At 38.9% G+C, this 27,795-nt stretch overlaps 1 protein-coding gene across 1 annotated transcript in view; it reads right to left on the bottom strand.

Annotated features, from left to right (window-relative positions):
• The window catches only part of DOCK2 (dedicator of cytokinesis 2), a 169,284-nt gene that overhangs the window by 113,646 nt on the left and 27,843 nt on the right, over window positions 1-27,795 (bottom strand). The window contains exons 15-25 of the mRNA XM_017825591.1: window positions 26,379-26,477; window positions 24,886-24,958; window positions 24,705-24,808; window positions 22,320-22,503; window positions 22,127-22,224; window positions 20,728-20,817; window positions 20,381-20,481; window positions 17,776-17,910; window positions 13,889-13,997; window positions 7,535-7,605; window positions 6,786-6,892 (exon numbers count right to left, since the gene is read on the bottom strand). Of these exons, the coding sequence (XP_017681080.1) occupies window positions 6,786-6,892; window positions 7,535-7,605; window positions 13,889-13,997; window positions 17,776-17,910; window positions 20,381-20,481; window positions 20,728-20,817; window positions 22,127-22,224; window positions 22,320-22,503; window positions 24,705-24,808; window positions 24,886-24,958; window positions 26,379-26,477 (1,171 nt within the window). The remainder of the gene's footprint in view (window positions 1-6,785; window positions 6,893-7,534; window positions 7,606-13,888; window positions 13,998-17,775; window positions 17,911-20,380; window positions 20,482-20,727; window positions 20,818-22,126; window positions 22,225-22,319; window positions 22,504-24,704; window positions 24,809-24,885; window positions 24,959-26,378; window positions 26,478-27,795) is intronic.

Genomic DNA, 27,795 nt, shown 5'->3' with positions numbered 1-27,795 from the left:
TTTTGATTTCCCTCCATACCACAAGATTTCTTAAAAATGTAACTAAAAAAATGCCCTAATGGGTCAAGTTTAACAAAAAGTTACCAGTAGCAATAGGAGCATGTCACTTCCTCCTCCATAAATAAAAGTAATGGCTTTAATCTACATATGTTCATCACAAATGTATGCAGATAAATACCCAGAGATGTGCTTATGCCAACCCTATCCATATCAAAATATTGCAGGAATAAAACTGTCAAAAAATGAATACAGGATTTGAAGTGATGGTTTAAAGGTAATGTACCCTTGTGAAAAAAAGCCAACAAATAAAAAAGCTAAATACAAAAATCAAGACTGAATCCAGAGGAAAAAAATGTGTTTTTATAGAGAACTATTTTAAAGGAATTTAAAAGAATTTATGAACAGTGGGTAATTTCAATTTTTTCCCGGGAGCTAAAAACAGAGGAGTCATTAACAATAATATGCATTAAAATCTCCTATGCTCAAACACTCTACAGTGTTGAGAAGTTGTGTTCAAAACAGTAGAGAAAGAAAAAATCACAGAAAAAAAACCTGACACAAAAAAAACTTTGGCTTAAGAACTTATAGTAATAAACTCTAAGATTATAATAGTTAAAATCAATATCTATAATTCAACTCTGGCCAGAATAATTAAACTGAAAGATGTTTAATCAGAAATTAGGGCTCCTTAGATTTCTTTTTTTTTTTAACTTTTTTCTTAACAGTCCTGAAGGTAAGAACAACACACTAGGTCAGCAACATGTGATAAATAAATAATTGTGATTCGTGAAACAAATGGGTGATTACATCAAAATAAAACAAACGGATCGTAAAACTTAATTACACCCCCCTAAAGAAATAAAACAGACCCTTACAAGGTCAAGAGGCCTAAAACCTCCTTACTATCCTAAAAATAAAATATAGTAGAACTTTAAATCTTTAAGTGCCTGTTCATCTGAGAATTCATGAATTATGACTGGTTGTGGAGATAACCCTTTTAGCTTTAGCTGTAACAAAACCCATATAATAAATACTTAGCAAAAACCTGTAGAATGTATATGATATAATTAATATGCATGAAGTAGCCAAGATAAATACTAAATGTCCCTTGTAGTAGGTGTGCAGATTTGGGAAACTGGTCCCCATTTCTGTCACCCAGCCAGCTGCTTGCTTTTTCCATATAATAAACTCTTATTCAAAAACTTATAAAAACTTGAGCCTTTGTTTATCACAAACACAAACTCCCAATAATTTTTAGGTAGCGAAATTAAAGTATTTCCCAGGTAGCACTCAGTAATGTACGTGACTGCAGGGGAATCAGTCTCGTTATGGTGTGTGCAAGCACCTATCTTGTTTAAACAACAGTACAGTGATGAAAATAAACCCCTGTAGTCTCAGCATTTCTTGTGGCATGTGGCAATTTAACCCCTGGTGCTGACATATGTCTGCTGCTGCTGTTCTCCCAGAGCCAGCAAGTGGTTGGCATATGCTGAACATGCCATGGCTGTGCCACAGCCACACCCAGACAGGACCTGCATCTTCAGCCAAGACATGGGAACTCTATTCCCAGCCCTGCCCGTGACCATCTGTGTGACCTACTTAGGGGTGATGTTCTCTGAGCAGCTCTCTCAGTGCTCTGCTACAGCACAAACCCCTCAGCAGGAGGGGACCGCCAGGGAACTCCAAGTCAAAAGCAGCAGTATCAATAATACACATATTTATCGTGTGTCAGAGCATTTTATATTCATTTCACACCCATAAAAACCAGTTCTCCCAAGGCTAACTCGTTTACAAATTTCAGCATAATGTCAGTGAATATTCCGTGGCCAGCTTAGAATGAGCATTTACCTCCAAATGCTATAAAATCAGCAACACTAAGCACAATAAAAACTCCATGTGATTTGTAAACAGCTATGTCTTAATTTGTTGATCTCTCAAAAACGGAGAGAGGTGAGGGAATCTTGGCAATGGGCTTCATAAAAACAAACAAACAAACCCAACAGCAGTGATGCCTCAAAGTATTTTACAAAGAAATTAAGCAATTCTAACAAACTTTTTCAGAAAAGAGAGAGAATAACCCATTAGATCCCACTATACAAAGGGAAAGATTCATGACAGGAGGCAGTTTCTTACATAATAAATGAGACTCTCAGATCCCATTAGGGGTGCTCGTACAGGACAAGAAAACTGTTTCTTGCCCTCTGGGATTTTAAAATAAAAAAATATCGAGTGATTTAAAAAGGAAAGTGTCAAAAATTAAGATTTCTTGTCCTCTGATCAAAAAGGACGTGATAGTCTTGAGACAAAACAGCACAAAAATCTCTTCATGTGCTCACACATCCTGTTAGAACATTCCTAAATGTTACAGGGAAAGAGCCCAAGCAGCAAAACATTCATCATCCTCCACTCAGCCACTCAAACACCTCAACTACCAGAACCTCTCTGAACTGTGGTACAGTTACAGAGCAGGAACAAGAAATCAATGCCTCAACAAAAAGCCTGGCAATGTAATTTAAAGGCTTCTCAGAGTGCTGTGGGGCCTTTGGAGATCAATCACAGCAGCAGGACCCTGGAGCCCGGCTGAGGAAATCACTCCATGCCATGAGCCTGCAGTGGAAACCCGGGAATGCCTGGGAATGCACACCAATACATTCAGTTTGCCCTCGAGGTTTCCAACTTCAGGTTCGCGTGTAACTTATTTAATAAAGACAAATTTCACTGGCTTTTTTTTTTTAAATTATTTTTTTAAAAGACCTTTGCACGTTTTCACGAGGCTGTGAATGTCAGCGGGTCAAAGAACAGCAATGCCAGTGTGAGGAATCCAATGGAACTATAAAGACAATACCACTGGGAATGGATGTGAATTAATTGAAGTGGAACTGTAATGAACTACACTGAAAGACACTAAATACTAAAATCTGGAGGAAAAATGGATAATCTGAAACAGGCACAAATTAATAGACTTGACTGTAATTAGCAATGTAGTTAAATATATTCCATATTCATGGCAGGAAAAAATACTACCTGTTCCAGATAAATGTGAACTTTAGCTAGTGATACTGTTGGCAATCTCACCTTAATTATCACTCTGGATCCTGTTCTGTGATAGACTACATGTGCTTTCACTCCTGTAAATCACCTTCCAGCTCATTGAGTGCAGTAATGGATCAGGCCCCATCTACACCCTACACACAGTTGGTTCTTTACTCAATTAATTTTAAAATCAACTGTATTAAATGCAGAGCAAAAAAAAAAAAAAAAAGCATCTTTGGAATTTTCTATTTTAAACCACAGTAACATAAAAAAAAAAAAAAAGATTTGTTTGCTGTTTACTGTGCACAGTATTACAATAGCACAGGACAGGGACATTTTCATACCACTGTAATATTAAAGATACTTAATTGAGTCTTTTCACATCCTTCAGTGCCTGCACTTCAAAATGTTGTGGACTTTTCCTTTCAGGGAATTACAACCCAAGGGCTGAAAACAAAACACGAAAGCAGATAATCAAACAATATTAGTTAGAAAAAACCCACCCTGCAATTATTACAAGGATGGTTTTCTGCCACTGGCAATGTAGGTGCAGGTTGGCTGAAAGGAAAGGCATAAAACTCCTTAGCAAAAAGAGAAACCCCATTATTAAATGGCCCAACAGATACTTGGGTAACACCACGAAGGCAACAGTAACATTTTCAGCTGTGTTAGAGGTACCACAACTTCACGGGATGGTCTCGGAAAAAGGAAAATATATTTGCAAGAGTCTCTTTTACCCTGTCTTGGTTACACTGAGGATGGTGAAAAAGGAAATTGTCAGGTTCAAGCATTTTAAACTGTGAATAACAGCAATTCTAAACCCTAAGATGCCAAAAAGGAGCTGTTTTCTGTCACTTCATCAAAATACTGAAGGATGAAATCTTTACCTGAATATTTTCTAGCTGGCAAGAATACTCTCTGGTTAGCAGTACCATGACATCAGCTGTGATATTGTTAAAACAATATGTCACAACAAAGCTAAAACAAACTGGGCAAGTTTTAGCTTTATTTTAAAATGACTTGGGCTTGATTTCTCTGTTTTGGACAACTGCTTCAGAGGACTTCTCTTGTTTTAAACTAATACACTGAAAAAGAAATCCATTTCCCCAGGCTCCTTCAAAAAGAACATCTAAGTACTATTATATAATTATATACCAAGTATTACATTTAAAAACATTTTAGGGTAGATCTTGTATATGAACAAGCTGTTGATCTCTCCATATTATCAAATGGATACACTTTAACTGTCCATTATTAGAGCTAGTTTGGATCAGTGACTACTCAGATATCCAGGATACAGAGGGAAGCAGCTGGGCTGGCACATGGGTTGGGTAGGAAATGCTGCCTTCATGCTCTCAGCTGCTTGGCTTTGCTGTCAAGTGTCTGATGTGAGCAAAAAATAGCAGAGAGGTTTTGGACAATACAATTTTTTAATCTACAAATTCAAGACTTAAATGAACCCACTAACTACCTGTCTGGGGAAAATTAAAATGTATTAATTATCTGGTCAGCAGTATGCAAAACCCACCATTTATTGGTTTTATAAAAGGTCCCCAGAATTCAAAACTCCTCTTAGCAAAATTTCTTATTCATTATTCCCTAAAAAAATGCAGAAACAAAACCCATGTACCCTTTTTAGAATTCACAGTGTATTCTGAGGCAGGCATTTTCCACGAGACAGCAGCTATATATTTCAAGACATCAGACAAGCTGCATTTACAAGCAGCCAGCAATCTATTATTATTATTTATCTGCAGGCAGTAAAAGCTTTACAGAGTAGTTTGCAGTAACAGACCACAGCTAAAGGAAAGGCTTGTTAAACACATGAAACAAGCACCACACCAGGCAGACTGTAATGGAAGCTTTTTGGGAATCCAAACCCCCACTCTTTCATCTTCTGGGCCATACAGGGATAGGGAAAAAAGGAGGAAGATACAAGTGAACAGAACTGTGGAGCACACAAGTTCTTGCAAGCTCAACTATTTTCCTGAATCTTCATTAGGGCTTTATTCCACATTATACAAGCGTGGGGTCTGCTGTCCTGACCAACCCTCCTGATCCATGAACCAGCAACAATTGTACTCCAGTGAGACAAGTTTCTTACAAGAAAAATTACTGAACCAAAAAAAAAAAAAAAAAANAAAAAAAAAAAAAAAAAAAAGAAAAGGTTTATAGCTTACACTTAATTTCTCAGTATTACCAACAGTCAGGGTGACTGAATTCTGTAAGCTCAAGAGTTCAAGAGAGTGCATTATTTTAACCCAAGAGTTTTTCAGTTTTGTGAGAGAATATTTCTCCTTCTGGTCTAAATGCTACCACAAGCACCAGAGATAAAATTATGACTGGCACTTCTGATCTTAGAAGCAGCAGCAGTAAAAGCAACTGGTAATGCAGTGATATATCAGAATCTGCTTGTAAAACTGAAATACAGCCAACTACCAGAGAAAACTGTGAATATAGAATTAGGAGTGTTTGCAAATTAATTAGTTGGATCTGCTTTTAATAGCTTGGATCAATGTCTGGAGATAGCTCAACTGTAGCTACTTAAGTTTCACCAGTTGAAGCAACTGTGAATCTTACATATGGTTTAAAAAATTACAGCTGATGACCACGAAACTATTAACATAAACACAGCTCAAAATAATAACAATTGAATCTAAATAATTAAACCAATTATACTATTTTCTTGATATTTTTATTCCAAGAAGTCTATACTGGTCTCAAAACACAGCAGATACAGCTAATTGTAGTTAAAGTTTAAAATACAGATTTCAGTCTCAGTAGAGTGCAACACAGGTCTAAAAATAAAGTGCAGTTTTTATCTGTCCTGGCCAGTTAGAACTGCATCACTCTCCTGGCAGCACAATGAGATGAGCAAAGCAATCCCCTCTCAATCTACTAGTAGTCAGGACTATTTGCTACCCACTGTTGTACAGTCAAGTTCCTGGAATGTTATCTGTGAATTGTCAGAAACAAACTCTGACAGAACAGACATCAACATTCATCTCTGACAGAACAGACACCAACATTCATCTGATTGTTCTGTGCCTTTCAGGTTCTGAAGGTTTCTGCACAGCCAGGAGATGCTGAGGGAGAAACAAGTCAGCTGGTCCATGAGAGAGGAGACAGAACACTTGACATTGGAGATGGAGTCAACCATGGAAAACCTGGCTCCTCTACAGAACTCCTTCAGCAAAAATTCCCTTTCTGTGATAATATGAAGGAAAACTAAGCACAAGGCTGGTAAAGACGTTTCAGTATCATTAACACCCCTGAGAGTGGAGAAAGACACTAAATTCTGATAAAGGTTAAGAACTATCATAATCCCTGTGACTGGAAGTGCTGCATTGCAGCTGAATATACCCCAGCACAAGGAGATTTTTTGTCCTCTTCCCAGGCCTTATATAACAGCTGCATTCACACAGTCTCACTTCATTTCCCTATTTCATTATAGATCTTCACATGGGTTCAAAGGATGTACAACTCACCCACCTAAGCACTACATGACAGGAAAACCACACCCAGAGTTCCTGTGAGCCCCACCTGCCCCTTGCTCCAGCCTGGCAACCACCCTGTGCACAACAGTCATCCCATGGGAAGGGATGGATCCCCTCCAGAGCCCACACTCCTGCCATTCCCACTCCCTCTGCATTCGTTTCACTCCATTTCAAAAGGTGAACTGCACAAAACACAAGCCACCCCATCATTTTCACGCCTATTTATTTGAAGCCTTGAAGGTATTTTATATTTACCTCGTTTTTTAAAGAGGTTGCTGCGGACTATTTCCTTCATGGACTGCACCTTCTGCTTCTGGAGCTTCACCGGTGGAATGCAAGTGTAAAATTCATACAGGAGCTGGCTGCATGCAAAGGAAAAGTGCCACAAATATCATACAGAGGAATTCAAATTCATCACGTGTAAACAAAGACAGAGAGACAGAGCAAAAGGCCGTGTATTTCTAAACATTTATCACTTTTTAATACTTAGTTTACTTGTATATCACAAATATTGACAAGGGACCAATATCCGGTTACAAAGAAAACTTTCAAGAGAAACAAGACCAGGATGAAATAGATTTTGGCCATGATTACAGATGCTTACTACTTTCCCTTTACTTTATTACTTTCCATTTTTTTGCGTGGTGGAGGTAATTTATCTTGATCTGACAAATAAAGATCCTTTTTCAAACTGCTAAAGTCAGATTTGTTTTTTGGGAATAGAGTTTATTGTAGGGAGTAGGGGGGAGAAGAGAAAAATGAAAAATAGATTGTTCCACTTGCTTGTTTTATTGCTTGTTTTGTTCACTTACACTTACTGTGTAAGTATTGGGGCACCCTAATGAATTCTGGCATTATTTAAGTCAGGTGACAATTCACTGTTAAAAATGTGTGCCCAGAGCTGTACCACTCTCTTGACTAGTGACATAATTGATCTTTGCTGACATAAACTGACCAATGAGGATTCACTGCTGACATCTGGGAAGGGTTCAAAAGCTGCTCACCTCAGCAACTTGGCATCAAAGACCATTTCAACATCATGAAGAACTGAGGGGATGTACTTCAAGGCAGCGACCTGGAGAGATGGATGGATGTACAGATCATGGCAGTAGATGTTTACATGCACATAAACAATACAGAGCACACAAAAACAAACTCATAAATTTGGACTTCTTTCCTCAGACTGAAATTTTACATCACATTTGAACGTGATTTTCGTCCCAGAGTCAATAAAAGGGCCCTTATGCTGAGGATATGCAGAGGAACTTAAATACAATATACTAAGTAGATCATACTCTCTTTGCAGAGCAGTGGAAGGGTTAAGATTGTCTTTGTAAATAATATTCTCTTTGCAGGCCACTAAAAAATTGCCATTATGACGCATATATGTAAAGCAAGCACTGATCAAGCAGCTCTTTGATCACACTTTTTATCAGTTCCACCCCAGAATGTGCCATGCAGGAGGCAGAAGTCAGGAACAGTCACCTACCCACCCCAAATCTACACTTCCTAGAAGAGATGAAAAGGGGTGTCCTGTCTCTGACAAACCATCCACAGCCAAGCTTTGGGATGGTTTATCTTTCCCTCTCAATTTTTGAGGTTATTTTGACAGTGCAGTGGGATAATCAAACCTCACCCTGGCAGGGGTAAGAGACACTTTACTCTTCTTGCCTGGACAAGAATACTTCAGCAGGCAACTTTCAGGCTCCAAATCTTTATGGTTAATATCCATAAAGCCCAACTTGCAGTACTTCATTGTGCAGTTTTAGGGTGTAAATTCCTACAAACGTTTCACTGAAAACTAAGGTCCAGTGATGTGAAGGCTTTTATTATCAATCTGATAGAAGCCTATCCAGGTTCAATACTTCTCTGTACCTCTACACAGCAAGGTTCTTGTTAAAAAGTTAGTCTCTTTACTCAGGGAAGGGAGGTTAGAATAAAGACAATCAGAACACAGCTTCCTTTGGCTCTCATTTAGACCTTTCAGGCACCATAAAGATATCATGTTATTTATATGAGCTTCTAATGTAATAACCAATTAAAAAAAAAATCAAAAGAACTTTTAAGGACTTGATTCAAAAAGAAAGAATTTAGTCTGCAGCAAGGGTGTACACAGGATTTCAAAGTGGCTCAGTGCTGGCTTAAGATACTTTCAGATAAAGTCATTCCTCTTCAGATCTCAAACACAAACCCGGAAAGGTCAAAGGAGCGTTTAAAAGTTGTTGCCACTTCAACAAAGAGATTGTATCTTCTGCTGATCTTTGCCATTATTAGTTCCTTGAAGCAGGTTGAGGGGAAAAACGTTTGTTTGTTTGGTTTTTTTTGGTTGGTTGTGTTTGTTTTTCACAAGACTGTGAAACCCCGGGGCTGTTTAAAATACACACCTGCGTTGGGCTAGAAACTCATCCTGGCTCCACTTTTATTTCAGCAACGTGCTGTTCCTCACTCTTCAAGACACAAATACTTTATGAAGACACTGCACAGCAGCAGCATCTGAATTTCATTGTACAGCAATTCACAGTTACTGTGAAAGATAATTGATAAGGGACAGGGCCACCAGTGGCCACAGAATACTCCAAGCAGTACTCCAGACACTTGGTCTGTTGTGCTCTGCCTTTCTCATATTCCCTGTTCTACACTTGTTTGAGGATGGAAAGGGGAAGGACACAGCTCCCACTCCTCTGCAGACCCACAGCACAAGCTGAAGTACAATAACAAGTATATCCCTGCACTATTTCAGACTCCCAAGTTTCATTTGCAATAATTGCTTCAAATGATGCACTGTGGACACAAGTGAGCACTGCCCTTAATGAAGTCATAAAACCCTCCTAGTCAGCAGTACAAGATGTTCTGTATTCTTCAGACCTTAAGAGATTAGTTTTTTTGAGCGGGATACAGATAAACCCACAGCACTGCAGAAAATTATTTCTTACATATACAATGCTCTGTTAAATTTATTTTAACCTTTACTCCTGCCCAAGCTTATTTTTAGCTGCCCTCTTTTGCAGCGTTACATTATACATATTCATGAAATTCGAATACCCCTGAGATGAAAAGTGCATTCAAAGAAATCATTGGTGCTCTGTTTTTAATCTAATTTTACTTGCTATGAAGGCAACTTTAACAAGTTACTGTACCAGCCCCATTGTACACAACAAACAAAGCATCACTGTCAGTACCTTTCCAGATATTCTCTCATAAAAACTGTACAGAGAAGCACAGATTAAAGTTCTTAGAATCTGCTGCAGCAACATGGGCGGGTCAAAACTGTGTGTGGGAAGAACGAGAGGAGAAAGGCAGCATCTTCATATTACATGATCTTCATTCTTTTCAATGCCACACACAATCTCTTCTCCCTACGTTGCAATAACCTTGAGAGCATGTCACGTAATGTTTCTGAGATCACACAGAGCGTTGGGAGTTGTGCTTTCTAAAATCAGTGCCTGGGAGCAGGCTGGGGAGAGCTGACATTTGCAACAGACTGGACCATCTGGAGGTCAAATGTGGTGTGGCAGTGGGGGAACAGAACAGTTGGAAAAGAAGCCGGGGCTTGATTTGTAAATTAAGGTTGAGAGCACAGGCTGGTCAGTGAAAGGGCACACGCACAGACTGCAAGCCAGGAGTCGACAGTGAAACCTTCTGAAAACACCTAATCTGAAATTTAAAAATCATGCATCCAGTTTTATTCCCCAGAAATATGAGGTGATTTGCACGGGCACAAAATACATGTGCTGGAAATGTTGGGTTTTTCCCCCTGAGTGCTGTGGGAAGGAAAATGAGGTACTGACAAGCCCCTACTCCCTCTCACCCCCAGGTCCTCCCTTCACCAAACTGTTTGCAGGATCTGGAAATTTATTTTCAGATTTCCAGATTTCAAGGAGTCCATCCCTCAGAAGTACAGACTTTATGAAAATATATCCCTAAAAACTACAAAAATCCATCAGCAATGGCTACAGAGAAGCAACATAAATGAAGCAGAGCTGTAACATCATCCCTGCCAAAATAAATTAAAGGAAGGTTAAAGTCCAGTATCTGTGAATTGCTACTGCCAGAAAGGCAGTGTAAGTTTGGAAATGATTATTTTAAATAATTGCAAGAAAAATCTGTAAAAAGCTCTTAAAAGGAGGAATCCTTACCCCTCACATGCACACTGATACTTGTATTGGTGAATTTATAATACTCCTGATCTCTTTTAGACTAACATGGATTTCCAGTTTACCAAGAATAAATGAACAATTCAGCCTTCAGCTGTTCCAAGCTTACATGAACAGTACTGAGAAACAGAACTAGAGATTTACCCTTCTCAAAGCTCGGGCACTACAATAAGTCAAAGCCTTTATTCACTTCAACCAGTTTTAGAACAAGGGACTGAAAAATTAGATTTTTAACTTTTTGTAACCTTACATAGCATTTAACAGATTAGGAAGTAAGATATCGCTCAGTAGATAAAGTTAAATTGAAACAATAAAGTGCTCCTGGCACTGACTAGGCTGTTCCATATAAGATGTAATTTTATAAACAATCTTCTCCTGAGTGAATTAATATTCAACACAAGTCTGAGTACGATTCTATCAGTAAAAGCGACTGGGAAATTACTACTGAAAAAATACTATGTTCCATATTTAACAAAAAAAAATAAATTAGCAGAGACCAAGACATTTCAGGTTTCAAAATAATTCTTTAAATCTTCTAAAATTAAACCTTAAAAGTTTTTTGACAAACTCGGATGAAATAAGAGTTAAAAATTCACATTCCAAGGTTCTGCAAACTCGTTCACGTTAAGTTTCAACATCCTGAGAAACCCAATTACTTTAGCTTTCTTCAGGGCTCCTAAAACGTTCTTCTCTGATTATCTTCAGACCATAATCTACTTGAACACATTCTGTTGGTCCTACCCATCTGTGTTCCACTTTAATTCATATCAGTGATAATTTCAACTGTGACAGATTTAAGGCTGTTCTGATATGCTGATTATTCCTCTATTTTTCCAGCAGACTCTTTGAACTTTCCCCTCTGGGTACGTGGAGTGTGACACCCCTGCAGTCCCGTGTGTCTGAGGTATCACTGAATAACTGCCTGTCCCTCACTCTGCTAAGTTCAATCTGTACTGCTACAGCATCTATCACTGTCACCTCCAGTTCCCCAAGGGAAATCAGTGTTGCATTTAGGCACAGAGGCAGATTTATGAATTTCTTTCTACTCCCTTCTCTTCCACCTCACCAGAAATTATCTCCGTTTTTCTGGCCTGGATCCACCTGCCAGAGCAGGAGTCTGGAGTGTCATCATGGAATTCTCCTCCAAACAGGCCCAGGAACACACACTGTCTGTTGTGAGAGCTGTGGCTGACACATCTATGGAGCTCCTGATGAAGTGAAAGGGACCCTTATTTTATATTTGTTCCCCCAATAAACTTATTTTCAGCAGCCAGCACTAAACTACAGTGGGACATGTCTCATTCCATGCCTCTCCTGTATGGATTTTATAACATTAATGCAGCAGGTTTTTATTTACTGTGTGTAAAGCAATCTCTTTGCAGGCTTCTTCCAGAGACACAGCTGTATGAGTCAGCAGGAGTGGGAACAACAGCAAAGTTAGGATATAATCAGTATAAACAGTATTTCACACCTGCCATAAAATGTTCCTGCTAAAAAGAAAACTTATGGTACATGATACAGATTTAGATACCTAAAAACCCAGTAGTGCTTCATGGTTATGAACAAATAGCACCCATTTTTCACAACTGCCAGCACTCATTAGGAAAAGAATATCTTAATTTTCAATCTGGCCTTGAGCAGAGCACAGCTGTTCAATAGCCAGTCTACCTTTGAACCAGACTTACATGCTCTTTAAATCAGCACAGCTTTCTTTTCTTTAGTCCTTCTAAGAGATGCTCAGTTGAATTTTCAAGGCTCTGCTGTTCCTTACAGGTATCAGCAAAGATATAGCTTTGCTAAACAGGTGTAATATTCAGAATAGCATTAAATAGACAAATATGGAAACGAGGGCAAACACAATCAGGATTCCTCAGTGCCATCCTGCATTACAATAGCACCAGTTCCAAAACACACCCACCAGCCATTCCAGAAGCAGCACCCACACTTGCAGACCCATGAATGTGCCCCAGCAACAGTCAAGAAAGCAAAACTGTTTCCTACAATCATTTCTTGTCACTCAGCAAGAAACTCCCCTGCTCATTAGAGGAAACACAGAGGGACAATCCCTCACACCCACTTGGACATCCAGGCTCTCCCAAAGAGCATCATCCCAAATCCAATTCACAATTAACACAGTGACAGCACAAGTACCATAAGAGCAAACATTATTATAAAAACTCTTTCAGTATTCCTCCAGAGATGTTTTTTTTTTCTTCTCCCTAACACTATACATGTGAACACTGCATGGAAAACTACTCCCAGGAAGGCCTCTACAGAATTATCAAATAATAACAGAGTGTATTTGATTGATTTTCAAATGCCTTTAAAATATTGCTGTAACCATGGCATTATACAATTAGAGCAGTATTTACTTTTTTGGCTTTTTTGCAGTTGCACATTAACACTCCATGCAGAGTGTCAGATAATACAAATCTCAAGATCAGCCACCTGAGGTTTTATTCAAGGCTTTTCCACTGGTTTCCACTTCTAGTCTCAGTCATATCAAAAGGAATCAAAACACAAAACCAGAGGAAAATTCAAGCCCAACAATAATAAAGAATGTATGAAGCATCAACATTCCAGCTGCCCAATAAATCGGCTTTTTACTCTATGGAGAGCCTTGGCAGTTTTCTATTTTAATAGAGAAATACACACAAATTATTTGATATTAATGATGTTAATAGCTCCTTTTCCAGTTTTCTTTCAAAAGTCAGATTCCAAAGTGTCAGAATAACTAAGATTGATGTAAATGGGAAGCCCTGATCCTATTTTCAGTTGTTTAAATAACCTAAAACCAAAAGGCTGATACGACAAAGTTTACTTTCCAAACTAAAAATGGTGGAATCCCTGTTCAGTACTATTTGAAGAAACTTAAGAATTAAACATTCAAATTAAACATTTGAAGCCACTGAAGGCTTCAAATCATTAGATTCCTTGACAGATTCCAGCACCTGTGTTTAGGTTCTTCCACTCACTGCATTAATAAAATTTCTATAAAAGTATTTTTCCCTGACTTTTTCAGACTAGGCTTCAAATTTTGTTAGACAACTTGGTTTTCCAATAGAGGGGAATTACAAAAGAGACATAGTGGATAAATTTCCGAGGAGCGTCTTTTCCTCGATTTGAAAAGAACAAAAATAAAAAGGCCACAAATAAAAACCTCATAGAAAACCAAACCCAACCGGTTTCCAAGCACACACCAACCTGCAACAAAATGGCAGTTTTATGTTGGCTTTTCATCAGGTTGTTGATGGATTCAAAGAGTCTCCTCATGGATTCTTCAAATTCTGTCTGTTCTTTGCCTTCATATAACCTGTTGAGAGATGCAGCAGGTTACCCTTTCAGAATCACAGTTTCATCACCCTAAATGTAACAAATTGGACATTAAATATGTATTTCAGGAGTTGATCCAACGTGGTGTACAGATATTCCCCCAGTGGGTTATGACTGTTATTCCCTGTATTGTGTAGAGATTGTTCAGTTTGAACACAACAACTCTGAATTGTTTTAAAAGCCTCTAATGCATGACATCTCCCAGATCTGAGCTTCTAAAACTCATTTCCCTTTCAAAGTGACTTATATGCAAAATAAAAAAAAAATAAATTTATTTTTTCCCCCGCTACAACTGAGCTACTCCAGAATATTCTTCACACATTATCACTATTTCTGTCTTCTGCTGCTATTGCCACTTTTTCAAAGAGCTATTTTTACTGCTCCCACTAACCAGTCTGGTTTTGGGGGGGGGGGGGAAAAAGTTTCTATTTGACACTTAAAAGTTTAAAAGTGCATTTAAATTGAGCTCACTCCATTATTTCTTCATTCCCTGTCCTAAAGTTGGAATCCCTCAGATTATTTCTCCTGTGTTGTTCATACTGGCTATTAATACTAAACACTGCCTGAATAAAGAGTAAAAACACTGGGGACATGTGGAATTAGTTGTGTGGAACAGCTGTCAAAAGATAAAGAAAAACAAGGTAAGAAAAAAAAAAACAAGGCAACAAGAGAATCCTGAAATGGGAGGAGAACACTGTGAACTAAATGCTGTTCCCTCACTGCTCTGTTTGCTCCATCAGAAGAGAAAAATCTCTTTAAAGTCCTGTGTTCCAGGGTCACGTGCTTCTCTTTTCAACGGGAAACACAAATTGAAGAGAACTAAAGGCAACTTGAGAGCTTTTGGCTACAACAAGTGAAAATCAAAGCTGCTAAACCCCCAGCATCTAAAATGTTGTATGGAGGGGAAAAACCAATAAATACATGTATCCAGTATACTCTGCTTGAGGGATGGCCCTGCTGAGGTGTGAAAGCTGAGTAAAAATGCCAGAAAAATTACATTTGAAAGGCATCTTGAAACAAATAAGTCTTAGTACAAGCATACTTATAGAGAAAATCATCTCATTTATTATCAGGTGGTATTTTAGGAGCTTAGGTTTTGGTCAAATTATTTCTTTTTTTCCTCCCATAGTGGAGACTGTGGTATATGGGCATTATTTAAAATTATCTTTCAATGGGAACAAAGCACATTTAAGTTGTAACAATGTGACTGTCTCTGTCTAAAGGTTTATTAAATTACTTGGCTAATGTATTGATACAGCTTTTATTGACTATAAAGGTACTTTTATTGACTATTTTTTTTGTTGCCACAAAAGTAAATGAAGTTTCTTGAACATATTTTTTCATGCAAGTGGAAATTTAAAGTTTCCTTGACTAAACCTGAGGGACAAGGAGGGAGGTAAAAGTGTCACACATTATCTATTAAACATGCTTTTTAAATTTACTATAAGTAGAATGATGATTTTATTTCCTGACTAATCACCTAGCTTCTATTTAGACACAATGTTCTTTGTTAAATTGCAATTAAATTTAGATTTACTGTGGTTTAGAAGCTCAGATCTGGGACGTGTCACACTTTAGAGGCTTTTAAAACAATTCAGGGTTGTTATGTTGTGTTCAAACTGAACAATTTCTACACAACACAGGGAAGAGCAGATATAAACGAATTAAAGACACTTGTTCTGAAAGCAAATTTTAAACGATAACTAATCATTTGCTTGGAAACAACTTCATTGGTGTACATGAATTTTACCACCAAAGAAAGGAGGAAAACAAACACTTGATGTTTTCAGAGTCTGTGTTGTGCAAACCTTGCTGAGTGCAGGCAAAAGAATATTGCTTTCCTTACATCTCGACAGTTTAAACAGCATCCAACAAATGAAAATTAAAGTAGAACTTGGTTATTTCAATGTATCTGCCTGACAACGAGATAAAAAATCCCCTATTTTATGTCTAATGTGACGTGTCATTAATTTATGTCTTTCCTACACGACTTTTAACTTGTCATGTCTCTTACCTTTCAAAAAGGCATCTCAGTTTTTTAAGCAGCCCATCAAATCAAGAGAGAATGATCTAAAGATCTGTCTCAGCTCTTTTCATTCAAAATATCTCCAGAATATCTTCATTCAAAATGTCTCCAAGAAGGTTAATGTCAACCCTTGGAAGCGAAGTACTTTAATCGTAAATCCGAAGTTTTCTCATGGGAAGAAAATATATTAATTAGGTATTTTCTTCTTTTCCAGGACCAGGAAATCGAGTGGAAAAAGTTGGATGCCAGCAGCTGTAGCTGGATATCCAGTGCCAGGGGATTCTGGTCACTGGTTGTTTTTGGAAGAGCTGTTACTGCCTAAAGTAATAACTGTCCAGTGAATCTGGAGTTTCAGACTCTAGTTAAGTAGGAGCAGATATGTGTAGCTAATCACCTGAATATGCAACATGTTGCAATCACCTAATTTATGACACATTAGCCAATGTACACTAGAGATTAAAACGGACACTGAAGCTCTCTCTGAACCAAACCCCTGTCTTCTGACCTTCAGCCATACAGGAAATTGTCCATAATCCCCTACACAATGCTCCCTTCCCCATGACTCTAAATGTCCTCTTTTGCCATGACACCTCTTATAAAAATATAAAATAAAGCTTTTGAACTACCAACGACGGTCTGTTCCCATGAGCACCATCTCCTTCCTTACAGAGCTTCACACAGTGTTCACCTGTGCCCATCCATAAATAGTAAATTCCTAGAGGCAAGGATATTTCTGAGGGACTATCTACCAGCAGCAATTACCTTCTGAATCTACTTTCACTTCAACCAAAAATTAATAATTCATCAAATAGGCGTAGTATTAAAAAACTATAAATCTACACGGATTTTTTAAAGAAATGAGTGGTGGAATAACAGAGAAAAATTATGTTAGAGCTCCTACTGAGCAAAAGAACAGAACACCTTTCTGTTCTGTTGGATACCAACCCCAAACAGAACATCCAGTCACTTTGCTCTACCTACAGACCTGAGTTTGCCACTGCTTTATCTTCTGCCACTGCGTTCCTCAAACCATGTGGCAAAGGGATATCAGAAAGAACATTAGGGGAAAACCAGCTAAGGATAAATGGAAACCCATGAAGCAGAAGGGAGGAAATGTGTCTGTGGTGTGTGGTGAGTCCTTAAGGGCTGGGTGAGTTCTGGGGACATGGTTACCCAGGTGTGGTTTTTCTCCTTCCAGTTTTCGCCTCCTTCATTCTCCCATCCTCCTTTTCCACTAAACCTGAACACCACTTGTAAATGCTACACCTCCTCTGTCTGGCTGAGGAGTCTTCCCTACAAATTCCTTAACTGGAGATCTGAAACTCCAAATGCAGTTACAAAAAAATGACTGTTCTGTGCCCCCTGTGAGCTGCTGAACACGGTGTTCTCAAGGACAAGCCTCCAGCCTCCAGCCATCTGTTGCAACGTTTGGCCGTCCACTGGTCTTAGGCCAAGCCACCTGACACAAAGAAAAATCACCCTCTGAAACCTGCTGCTACCACTAAATGCAACTCTGGAATTTACACTGAGCATCAGAAAGCAGATTTGTGAACATTCCCTCTCCAAAAAATATCTCAGCGATGCCTGTGTCTTAGGCCAGTTGCCAGTTTTATGTTTTCTTTGTAAAAATAAATACAGTTCTGCTCTAAAAATCAGCCTTTTCTGTTTCTCGGGTCTCCTTCTATTCCTGATATTAGACAGCTTGTTAAATGGCAGTAGCCTGGGTACTTACTGTGAAAATAATGTCCTTGATCTAACAATGAACTTGAAAACATATTCCAGTGCTTTCAGAGTTCTTAGGATAGGTTCACATTGCTCCCCTCTGCTGGAAGTATCCAGGTATGTCTTCAGAACAGTCATTAATTTCCTGAAGGTAAAAACCCCATTTTTTAAATAATCTTTTTTTTTTTTTTTAAATTAACTTCTTTAACTTGTTTGCCCACTCTAACTAAATGTTCCTGCTCAGTCAAGCACACACAGCAAACAGCACTGCAAGTATTTTTGCATTCATATTGCACAAATTCTGGCAGTATAAACAAATGAGAAGCAAATTCTTAACTGCATGAGCAAGAAAGAAATGTGAAATCTCCAAACAGCAGCATAACTTTACACAATCCTGACAACATTTTTATAGAAGTTTGTAATAAACATGCAGAAGGTAATACAAAATACTACTTCTGCCTCCCTACACCAAGCAGTGATTAAACACCTCTCCATGCTCTGAACTAACTGCAAGGAAATATTACAATATTCTAGCACGCAGTAATATTTGCTTATTTATTTTATTTAAACACTTTTTACTTTGTATCCAAAAGCAACTTTGTACTCAAAGCACAACTTGCTACAAAAGTGCAAAAGTTCATCTGAAACTCAGTCTCTTCATTTATCATTCTAGAACCATCTTAAATGATTAAACCAATATTAATGATGTAATCTTGACCTTAATGCAGCCATAAGAATTAAGATTTGGGTGACTGGGGGGGGTTTCACTACAAAAATGGAAGCTTACTGTCCGCTACCCTAAACAAACAAAACCAAACTCCCTCTCTCTCTGTGTAACTAATACACATCCCCAGCCTAACTCACATTTCAGGACTAAAATACTGTGGGCATTATATTCATTGTGTGTTTCCATTTCCTCTTCTTTACATCTTCTCTGAACTGTAACAAAATTTCTCCAACTTGGATTTAAGGGCAGCCCACTCCAAGTGCCTCAATGGTCAATGTTAAGTCCTCCCAGAACTCCAGAAAAGCCAGGATGAAGGGATGATAGGAGCTGAATAAATACATAATTCCAACAGTTTGGCCACACCACAACATGGTATTTCCTTCCTAACTAGGAATTAGGCCACTTTCAGCTACTTGTTTATTTAATAAATGATTCTTGAAACAGAGTGAATCTTCCATGATGTGCTTGGGATCAATAATGCCAAGAAAACTCATGAAGTGGGGAACAATCATAACCATCATTATTTTGCCTCTACCCCCTTGATTAAATCATCACAATCTCCCAACCAGGCAAGGTTTAGAAATATCTGATGCAAATAAGGCTGTTCTGAGAGGTTCTGTACCCATCCTGCTCTTCCTGCACCATGGCATTAATTTACACATTAAATTACATGTGCTAATTACATATGGAGTGGGAGAGGACTAAAGAAGGACATGTAGTTTGCACCTGAGCTCTCTGAGCCCAATAATGCAACTTGAACTTCCCTGGAAGGTGAGAAAGGGCTCATTGTGCCTTTCAACTCCAGCAAACTCACGGCCCAGTGCATGATTTGTGTGGCATTTGCTGTTGAGTTACAACATGCAAATTCGGCACAGGACACTAGAAGATATCCTCAGCTATTCCAAACCTTCAGCTCAAGTCTTCCATGTACTATTCATATGCCAAATTACAGTTCTGCTCCAATCTGACACCCCATTAAGCTGCCAGGCTTCAGGTAGATTATAAAACCACATATAAAACCCTGTTAGAGCACTTCCCCAAGATCAGCACTAACTGAAGATGTTCCCTTCCTTCATAATTCAGCCACTTTATCCTACAATCATCTGCTAAAACCTTTTCTAAATAAAGTAGGAATCCAGGATTAAATTTACTGGATAATATGTCTCCACAATTTTTACCCTGTTTTGTGAATCCATGTCTTCCTCTCTGGGCATTATCTGGCAGCTCCAAAACTTTAAAAAATATAAATAAAAAACCCCACCACAGGTGTGCCTACCTGCCCACTGGCATGACCACATAAAAAATGCTAAAACTCCATTTCACAGCAGAACACATAACAAATACCAGAATTCCACTTCACTGCACTGAAACCCTCCTGGTGCAACATCACACTGAAATGCATGGGAAGACTTGACAGTTCCCAAAGAGTGTTTTTTTCCCCCTCGAGTTTGCTTGATGTAAAAAAATACGTGGAAACCTCTGTAAATGGGTTAAGAACATCCTCAAGTCCTCACTTCAGGCTTTTCAGCTCAAGGCCAGGGATATAAAGGGAGAGGCTTTACAGCAAAGTATCTTTTGATAAACTTGACAGGATACAGGTGAAGTGCTCAGACACAGCAAAATCCAGATCACAGAACTGAATGCCAAAGAATCATTTAACCAACAAACACCAAAGAATCATTTAACCCCCAATCATTTGCTATTTGTTCATCAATTCCAGCTATAACCACATGTGTCTCAGAGGCAGGCTTGTTTCCAGATAAGCAAACAGCAACATCCAAACAGCAGTCACCATTCATTACATCAGGTAAGTCACAAACAGGATTTATTTTCTTTAATGTGATGGTGGAAGTTTAGGAAAGAGAGAAAGAAGAGAAAACAAACTTACTTGTATGCCAGGGTTGCACTAAAATGCTGTTGGATATAGGCTTCCAAAACAGTGTTAAAGTGTTGGAACTTACGGTCTGCAATGAGCCCAATGATGTAGATCTAAACAGACATGGACAGAATTAGCCACAGTCACATTTCAAATTTAAATGTTAGCCCTCTGAAATATTTCTGATAATTCACTGTTTAAGGGTTTTTAAAGAGACTTGATTTTCAGTCAATTAGTAATATTCCATCTGCTCTGCAGCGATTTAAAGATTAATTCCCCGAAATGAGCAACTTGATTGCTCGTTCAAACTTATCGGGTTCTTTGCTTTGACAAATGAAATCCTTGGTGCTGATTCTTACCAGTGCATCAAAGACAAGGATGTCATACTCATTACTGTGGGAATGTTCCATCATGATGTTAAACAGGGCATCCAGCGTGTCTTGGAGAAACTATGGAACAACATGAAAGGACAAACTGGTGACCAATTCAACTTGGAAAACCTCACAAGTCATTTTTCAGAGGGCAGACTTGGTTTCTCTCAAATTAGAATTTTAATACCTTCACTGAAACATCACTTTAATTCAGTAAACACTTTTAAGGATTTAGGCTCTAGTTTCATTAATTTTAAGAACCTACATCCTCAGACACATGAGCAATCAATAATACATGCTTAGCTCAAAGCTTATGGAAAAGCTAAAAATATTACATAAATGACATAACTCTCTAAAACTGCATTCCTACTTCCTTAGTGACACAGATTAGTAGTTGCTATTTTCACATATACATGATGATTAAAAAGACTCTTCATACTTCTGTGGTCTGATTCAAAGCCCGCTTTAAATCAAAGGAAAGTATCCCAGTGACTTGGGACACAATGGTTAAAAAAAATCGACCCTTTTTTTTTTTTTTAAAGTTCTCCTTCCTCTTCTCCAGAGACATTTAATGCTTATATTTAAAGATACAAATGTAATAGCATCTTCCATTTTCCAAAATATTAACAATTTTTTTTCCACATTATAGTCATTAAATTAATAAAGTGCTTCATTGGGTACATAGCACATCTTGGTTTTAATATCAACAGATAAATTAATAGTAAGAACTCCAAAGAAAGCAGTAGGAATTGTTTGTGGTGTTTCAGATAGACAAAAACAACCAGCTGAACAGAGACTATAGAAAATATTTTTACCATTACTGCCTTCATCTCCTGTCAAGTTCATTTATAAAATTTTCTGCACATGCTCAAAGTTGACCTGTGACATACGTGTATCTGGCTAAAGCAACAACGTTCAAAATAATATTCCTGGTATTGCATTTTCCATTCAGGCACAAAATTTCCAGCAACATAAAACAATAGAGAGGAGAAAAGAATCCTAATGAACTAATTACCAGTGAAAGCAGACAAGTTTTGGTAATAATCTTGCAAATCCCCACAGCCCATAGCCAATACTAGAGATATCTGAGAGCAACAAGTAGGAATAAAGCTGGATAGCAGTGAACAATCCTGTCCAGCTGTTTGCTTTTTGCTCCCTCTAATGCAGAGCTTTGTTCATGTCCTTTGCAAGCCATCCTTGACAAAGGCATTGAACTGCATGACAACCAAAAAACAAAGTACAAGCATCAGGCTTTTTCAGTTCCAGTGTTTGCTGTGACTGAGCCTCCAGTTTCATTTTCGTTTTGGAACTATTTACCACGTTCTCTGCCACGGTGTGGAGGGACAGGGAGAATAACTGTTATTGGAATAACTATTTAGAGATGTACCTTCACCACTTCCTCTCCATCCACGATCTTCAGCTTCTCCAGGTTCTCCTGGAGCAGCTCTGGCTTCATCCGCCACTTCAAGAGACCCAGCAAGCCCACTGATGGAACACAGATGGACAGGCACTCACTTTAAAATTATCATCAATTGCTGCAAGTGTCTTCTTTCTGAACTGCCTGCTCAGAAGATACCCACCATTCTGAGTCAGCTTGGTGGAACAAACCAGAGTTGAAATGTAAAATGCATCTCTGGAGCTCACTGAGAGCCCCCCCACGATACTCGAGCTCCTGACTAAGGTTGCTCCTTTGTTCTCCACGTGCTGACGTGTAGAAGGTAATGTCAAATAAGCACCAGCATCCTCCATTTTCTTACTGTCCCCCTGAAAAACAACATACCAGCCATCACATACTACAAGCCACTGGATTTAAAAGTAGGCTTATGTTGTGTTTTCTAGAGAAGTAAACAAAAATCTCTGTTTCCGTGGACTTCAGCCAATGCACTAAAGGATCCTCAAGTCCCAGTGTGGCTCCTACAGGAGTCAGTGTTAGTCAGAAAGAAAGGCAGCAATGAGCATGCAGGGAAAATACTTCACTGAAATCATGCAGGTCTGTGTTTTAAGGTGCACTAAGGGACTGTGAGGGGTGACATCACTGGCAGAGTAAAAAGAAGAGCCAATCTTTCCTTAAAATGTCAATACCTATGGAACACAATAGACTATTGAGCATCACCTTGAGGACTGGACCTTTAATACAAAAGATAAAGGCATGGTAAGGTTGAATTTTAAATCACACCATACACTGCAGTAACTAAGTGACAAGAATCACAGTATTTATGGTTTTCAGTAGAATGAACAGTACAAAACCAGAGAGCCAACAGGTATTTTTCCCTCCTCTGTTCCATCAAGTTTTGTGCCACGACTCTCACATATTTTCTGTGTCTCAACTTATTATTCCCCAGACAAGAAAGTAATTTTAGGCAAAGGCAATAAAAATCACGCTCCTCACTGTTTACAGAATGGAGTTTTTCTTTAACAAAACTACTTCAGAAAATCTCCCTGATTAGTTTGAGGTGTCACATAAAGCTACAACCCCGTGACAGATATGACTCCACTGCAGCCCTTTAGTCTACAGCTGTGCACAAACAAGGAGTTACAAAACCAAAAATCCAGAAAGATGTTTTAAAGCCTTGGGGTATTTATCTGATTCAGTGACCACAGATGTACAGTTCCTACTTCCTATCAAACAAGAGGTAAAGTTAAAAATTGACTATAAGAGACTTAGACAAGAGGCAAAATCCTCATGCAGCAAACCAGAAAACATTACTAACACGTCTGATTGTATCAAGCTTGCCAAATAAGTACTCTCAGAGTTTCTGGAACCAAAAGAAACTCTGACCTCCTCTTTTTGAGACAATTTAGACAGACAATGGGGAAAAGACTTGAAATTTTGATTCGAAAGTCTATCAAAAAGATCCAATGCCTGAAGGCATTAAAAATACAGTACACTGTTTAAAATTGGCAGTTTTCAAATTACTTGTTTTGAGGGGCCAGATGTATGACTGCTTTAAACACTTACAGCTTACAATTACTGCTTTTAATACTAGAATAGGCAAACATATGTCAGAAAATCTGTCTATTTTTCACAACCATAAATTAGGTCAACTCTGTTTAGCATTTCTCATCCATGCTGTCACTTAAGAAAAAATTACTGGGCTGATGCAGAAACGAATTAGATGGAATTTCATAACCAACATTACCCACACTGTCATATGTGATGGTTATTTTCCTTCCAGTCTCAGTATTTATCAATTTTCAATGAAGAGAAGATAAATAACTACACACTGCCATCAATCTCTTTTTTGGATTACCTAAGCAACTTGATTTAGTTGGATGCATCTCACTTGCTATTGATATTACAGCAACCTAGTTGACTGAAAAGAGCCCTGAGAAGTTTCTTTTGTGTTGGGAGTGATTTCTGGTTCTTAGTTCCTGCTAAACACCATTCTCCAAGGTGGGGGGAACCCAAACCAAGGTCTTGAAACATCTGTTCCCTTGCTTCAGTTCACAAAGCCAAAGATGCTGCTTGTGTCCTATCAGGGCCAGCCAAAACTATTCTTCACATCCAAAATCAAACTCCTGAAGCTTTTACTTCTGTATCCCCCACACAGAGCAGTTCCAAACAACCAATTCCCTAAGATTGCATTCCCAGATTATTCATGTGACAAAGATTTTAAACAAACCCAACAATTCCCTCCCTTCAGCAAGAGTAATGGTGCCCACCCAGGTGCTGAGCTTTAGTATAACTTTCTCTATATTGCAGATGGCCAAAACCAAAAATATCAGTGAAAAAGTCCTAAGAGTAAACACCTCTAATTGCTCTTAAATAATTTCTAATTGAAACTCAGAGCAACATTTACTGAATGTGGGACAAGTTACAGCATTTTTTTCAGATGAAAAGCATATTATCTTTGATAGAATAATAAAATCAGTCTATCACTAAGTAAAGATGCAAAGCAGTCAAAGAGAACAGTGGAAAAAAAGTGTACTGTGAAGGGAAAAAAGGAAGAAAATCAAGGCAATACCTTTAGGACTAACAAATCATGGATGCCATCCTGCAGAGTTGTTCCATCCTCCTTCATCAGCCTTATGTAAGCCATTGCAAAATTCTTTTCTCCTTTATCTTTGGCTGCAAAGCAAAAAAGACTCTCAGTTGGCTACTCAGCAACGAATTTCAATTCACCACAGTCAGAATTCCCTACTCACACTCTTGAGTCGACCTGTGCCTGAACATGAAGCGCAGGTGAATCCTCTGCATGTCCTCAATGGGCACTGCTACCTTTGGCAAAATCAGAAAACAAGAGGAGAGTTAGGGGGGGTGGAGGTGGAAGGTGGTTTCAGGTGTGATGAGCTCCTATTTTAGAATAAACAAGCACCACTTGTGCTGCTTTCCTAACTCCTTTCACAGGCCACTTGAAACTATTGAGTAACAGAAGTGGTGGCTGATAAGGAACGATCTGATAGACTTTGCTCAAAGCCTAAAACCAAAGAAATGAAGCACAGAACACAGTTAATGCACACAGGTGCTTGTGTGCTAGAAAATAACCCCACTGCAAGTCTTACTCACCCCCTTAACCAAAGAATTATCCAGCTGCACTATGCAACTTTCACATTTCTCATACAAAAACTGGCAACTGGTTTAATAAGCAAGTGAAAAAGGTATGAAAATTCTAGAAAAATAAATAGACTACATTTTTGTGATTAAATTTAGCATCACAGCCTTGAGTAAAATCACAGCAACTCTCAAGTTCTTTATTCTTAATACATAACCTTTGGGGCAAGCACACAACAAAAAAGGCCAACAACGTAAGAAAAAGCAAGAATTTTCATGTTATCAGGTTTATAGTTCTAAACTTTCAAGACTTGCACTCCTTTGTGTCCGTTCACAACTTCCCTTTACAAATCTGACTACATAACACTCCTCCGTGTTAACTACACTTTTCAACAGGATCTACTGTTATTGCTTCCGTGCACAAGTCTGAATTACAGAATAATTTTCAAAAGGAACAAGTAAAGTAAGCAATAAACAGAATGAGTCAATATTTTCAAAACAACAAATTAGCTTGTGTTGGAAATTACACTTCCATTCCCTCCCTCTGCTGCACAATCACAGTGACACACCTTTAGGTAATAATTGCAGACTTGTCATACATGGCTCTTTTGTCTTAAAAAAAATTATGCTTGCTAGGAAGCCTCATACATGCTTTATAAGAACCATTTCTGGCAGCTTCTGGGCATTTTCCAACCACAGACATTAAAGCTTGATTAGATAATTATTAAGTGTGCCTCTAAAGAAAACCAAGGCAGTTTTTTTCTCTCTAAAATCATGAGAGGGGGTGGGTGGGGCACTTCCTTTTGGGTTGGCCCCGTTTTTTTGTTTGTTTTTTAATTGAAGCTGCTAATCTCTGTTGTTTCACCACGATGAAACAAGTGCAATATTTCCCTTTTGACGAGGGCTGTTAGAACACGAGGTTATCTGAGCTGATCTCATCCCTTCTGCTGAACAGAATCCCAACATCATTTTCTAGGCCAAATTTCAAGGCTGGGTGATCGTGTATCTCTAATAACTGATGTATGACTAAGGCTCCTTCCTTCAGCTGTATCAGGGCCAAGATGTTCTTTAGAAAAAGCTGATGCTGTGCAACCTTTCTGCGTGAGACACTCTGAAGTGAAAAGAGCGAGAAGCATCCAAGCGGTACCTTCAGGGTCTCCATCCAACGCGGCTGTTTGACCTGATAGTAAACCACTGATCTGTACTCGCTCACGGGCTTGTCCCCCGCGCCCAGACACACGGCGTTCTGACAGAAGGAGGGGGAAAACAGCGCTTAGTGCCTCGTTAATTTGTGGCGGTTTCTGTAACTTGAGCAAAACCAAAGAATCGCCGAAAAGAGCCTCCCTCAGCAGTCCCGACCCGGGAATCCCCAAGCGGCTCCGGGATGCGGCTTCAACGCAGCGACCGCGCCCAGCCCAGGCTCAGCCCCAGGCTCAGCCCATCTCAAGCTCAGCCCCAGGCTCAGCATCCTGCCCTCCCAGCCGGTTTGAATTTAGACATGGCCTCATTTAAAATTAAATAGCAATGACAGCACCAACAGAGGGGAAGCGTTGATGTGAAGATATGGCGTTTTCCAAGCCTGTGAACACAATGAAAATAAACATTTGCCCCGATCTGTGGGCAGGGCCAGTGTAATCGCGTTTTACGGGGGTCACACAGCAGACTCTAAGAGCGCTGTGAGGAACATGCAACAGATTTGATTTCTCCAACTGATGAATTTAAGTAACCAAGACATCACCTCAATTAGTATAAGAAACACACAAAAGGAAAAGAAATAAATCTAGCTTCATTATTCCATTTTTTACTCCATTTACTTTAAAATGCTCTATTCCAGCAGAATCTCAGAAGTGCTTGGCTGCCACCAGAGCTGCCTTCCAAACTGAACATTGTATAGGCACAAATATCAAACACTTCAAATTTTCCCACTGTCTAAAGACTATCAGAACTAAGATGCAAGTTAAAGGTTTGGTCAAGTTCAAAAGCTGTGGTAACCAAGGATTTCAGGATTCTTTAGTGACTCTGTGAAGACACTTGACCTGCATCTGCCTGGTCTGGCTGACCTGTAATGCTGATCACTGGAGCAGCAAGATCCCTGACACCTCACCAGGCACCAGACATGAACCTGAAGTGCATGAAGGAAGCAAACAGTGCCAGAAGCCTGCTTCAAACCCCAGGGTGCCCTGTGAGCAGAAGGGTGTGATGCTGCTGCCTGGAGATGATTTGTACAGTCTGGTCACAGTGATTTAACAGCAGAAAGCTGGGTCTCATCTGCCTGAGCAGAGATCGTTCAAGGTTTATGCACCCACTTGTTTGAATGTATCCTGTGACATTCACTTGGAACAAAAGTTACTTGCACAACAGTAAAACCAGGGCTGGTTCTGCAACTGAAACTGTTTTGATACCTAAACAGAGCCAGTTTCCTGCGTAGTGAACATATATCTGGATAACGGGAAACATTGACATTAATATCAATTATTGGCTGGGGGTTTTTTAGATGCTAAAAGGGAAAACCAATTACTTGTTTCATTACTTGCAATCAACAGCATTTCAACTGACTCCTCAAC

The sequence above is a fragment of the Lepidothrix coronata genome, unplaced genomic scaffold, assembly GCF_001604755.1.
Source record: "Lepidothrix coronata isolate B3197 unplaced genomic scaffold, Lepidothrix_coronata-1.0 Scaffold121, whole genome shotgun sequence".
Taxonomy (NCBI): Eukaryota; Metazoa; Chordata; class Aves; order Passeriformes; family Pipridae; genus Lepidothrix; species Lepidothrix coronata.
Note: the sequence above shows the minus strand (reverse complement) of the source record. Positions and strands in the feature narration are given on the sequence as shown.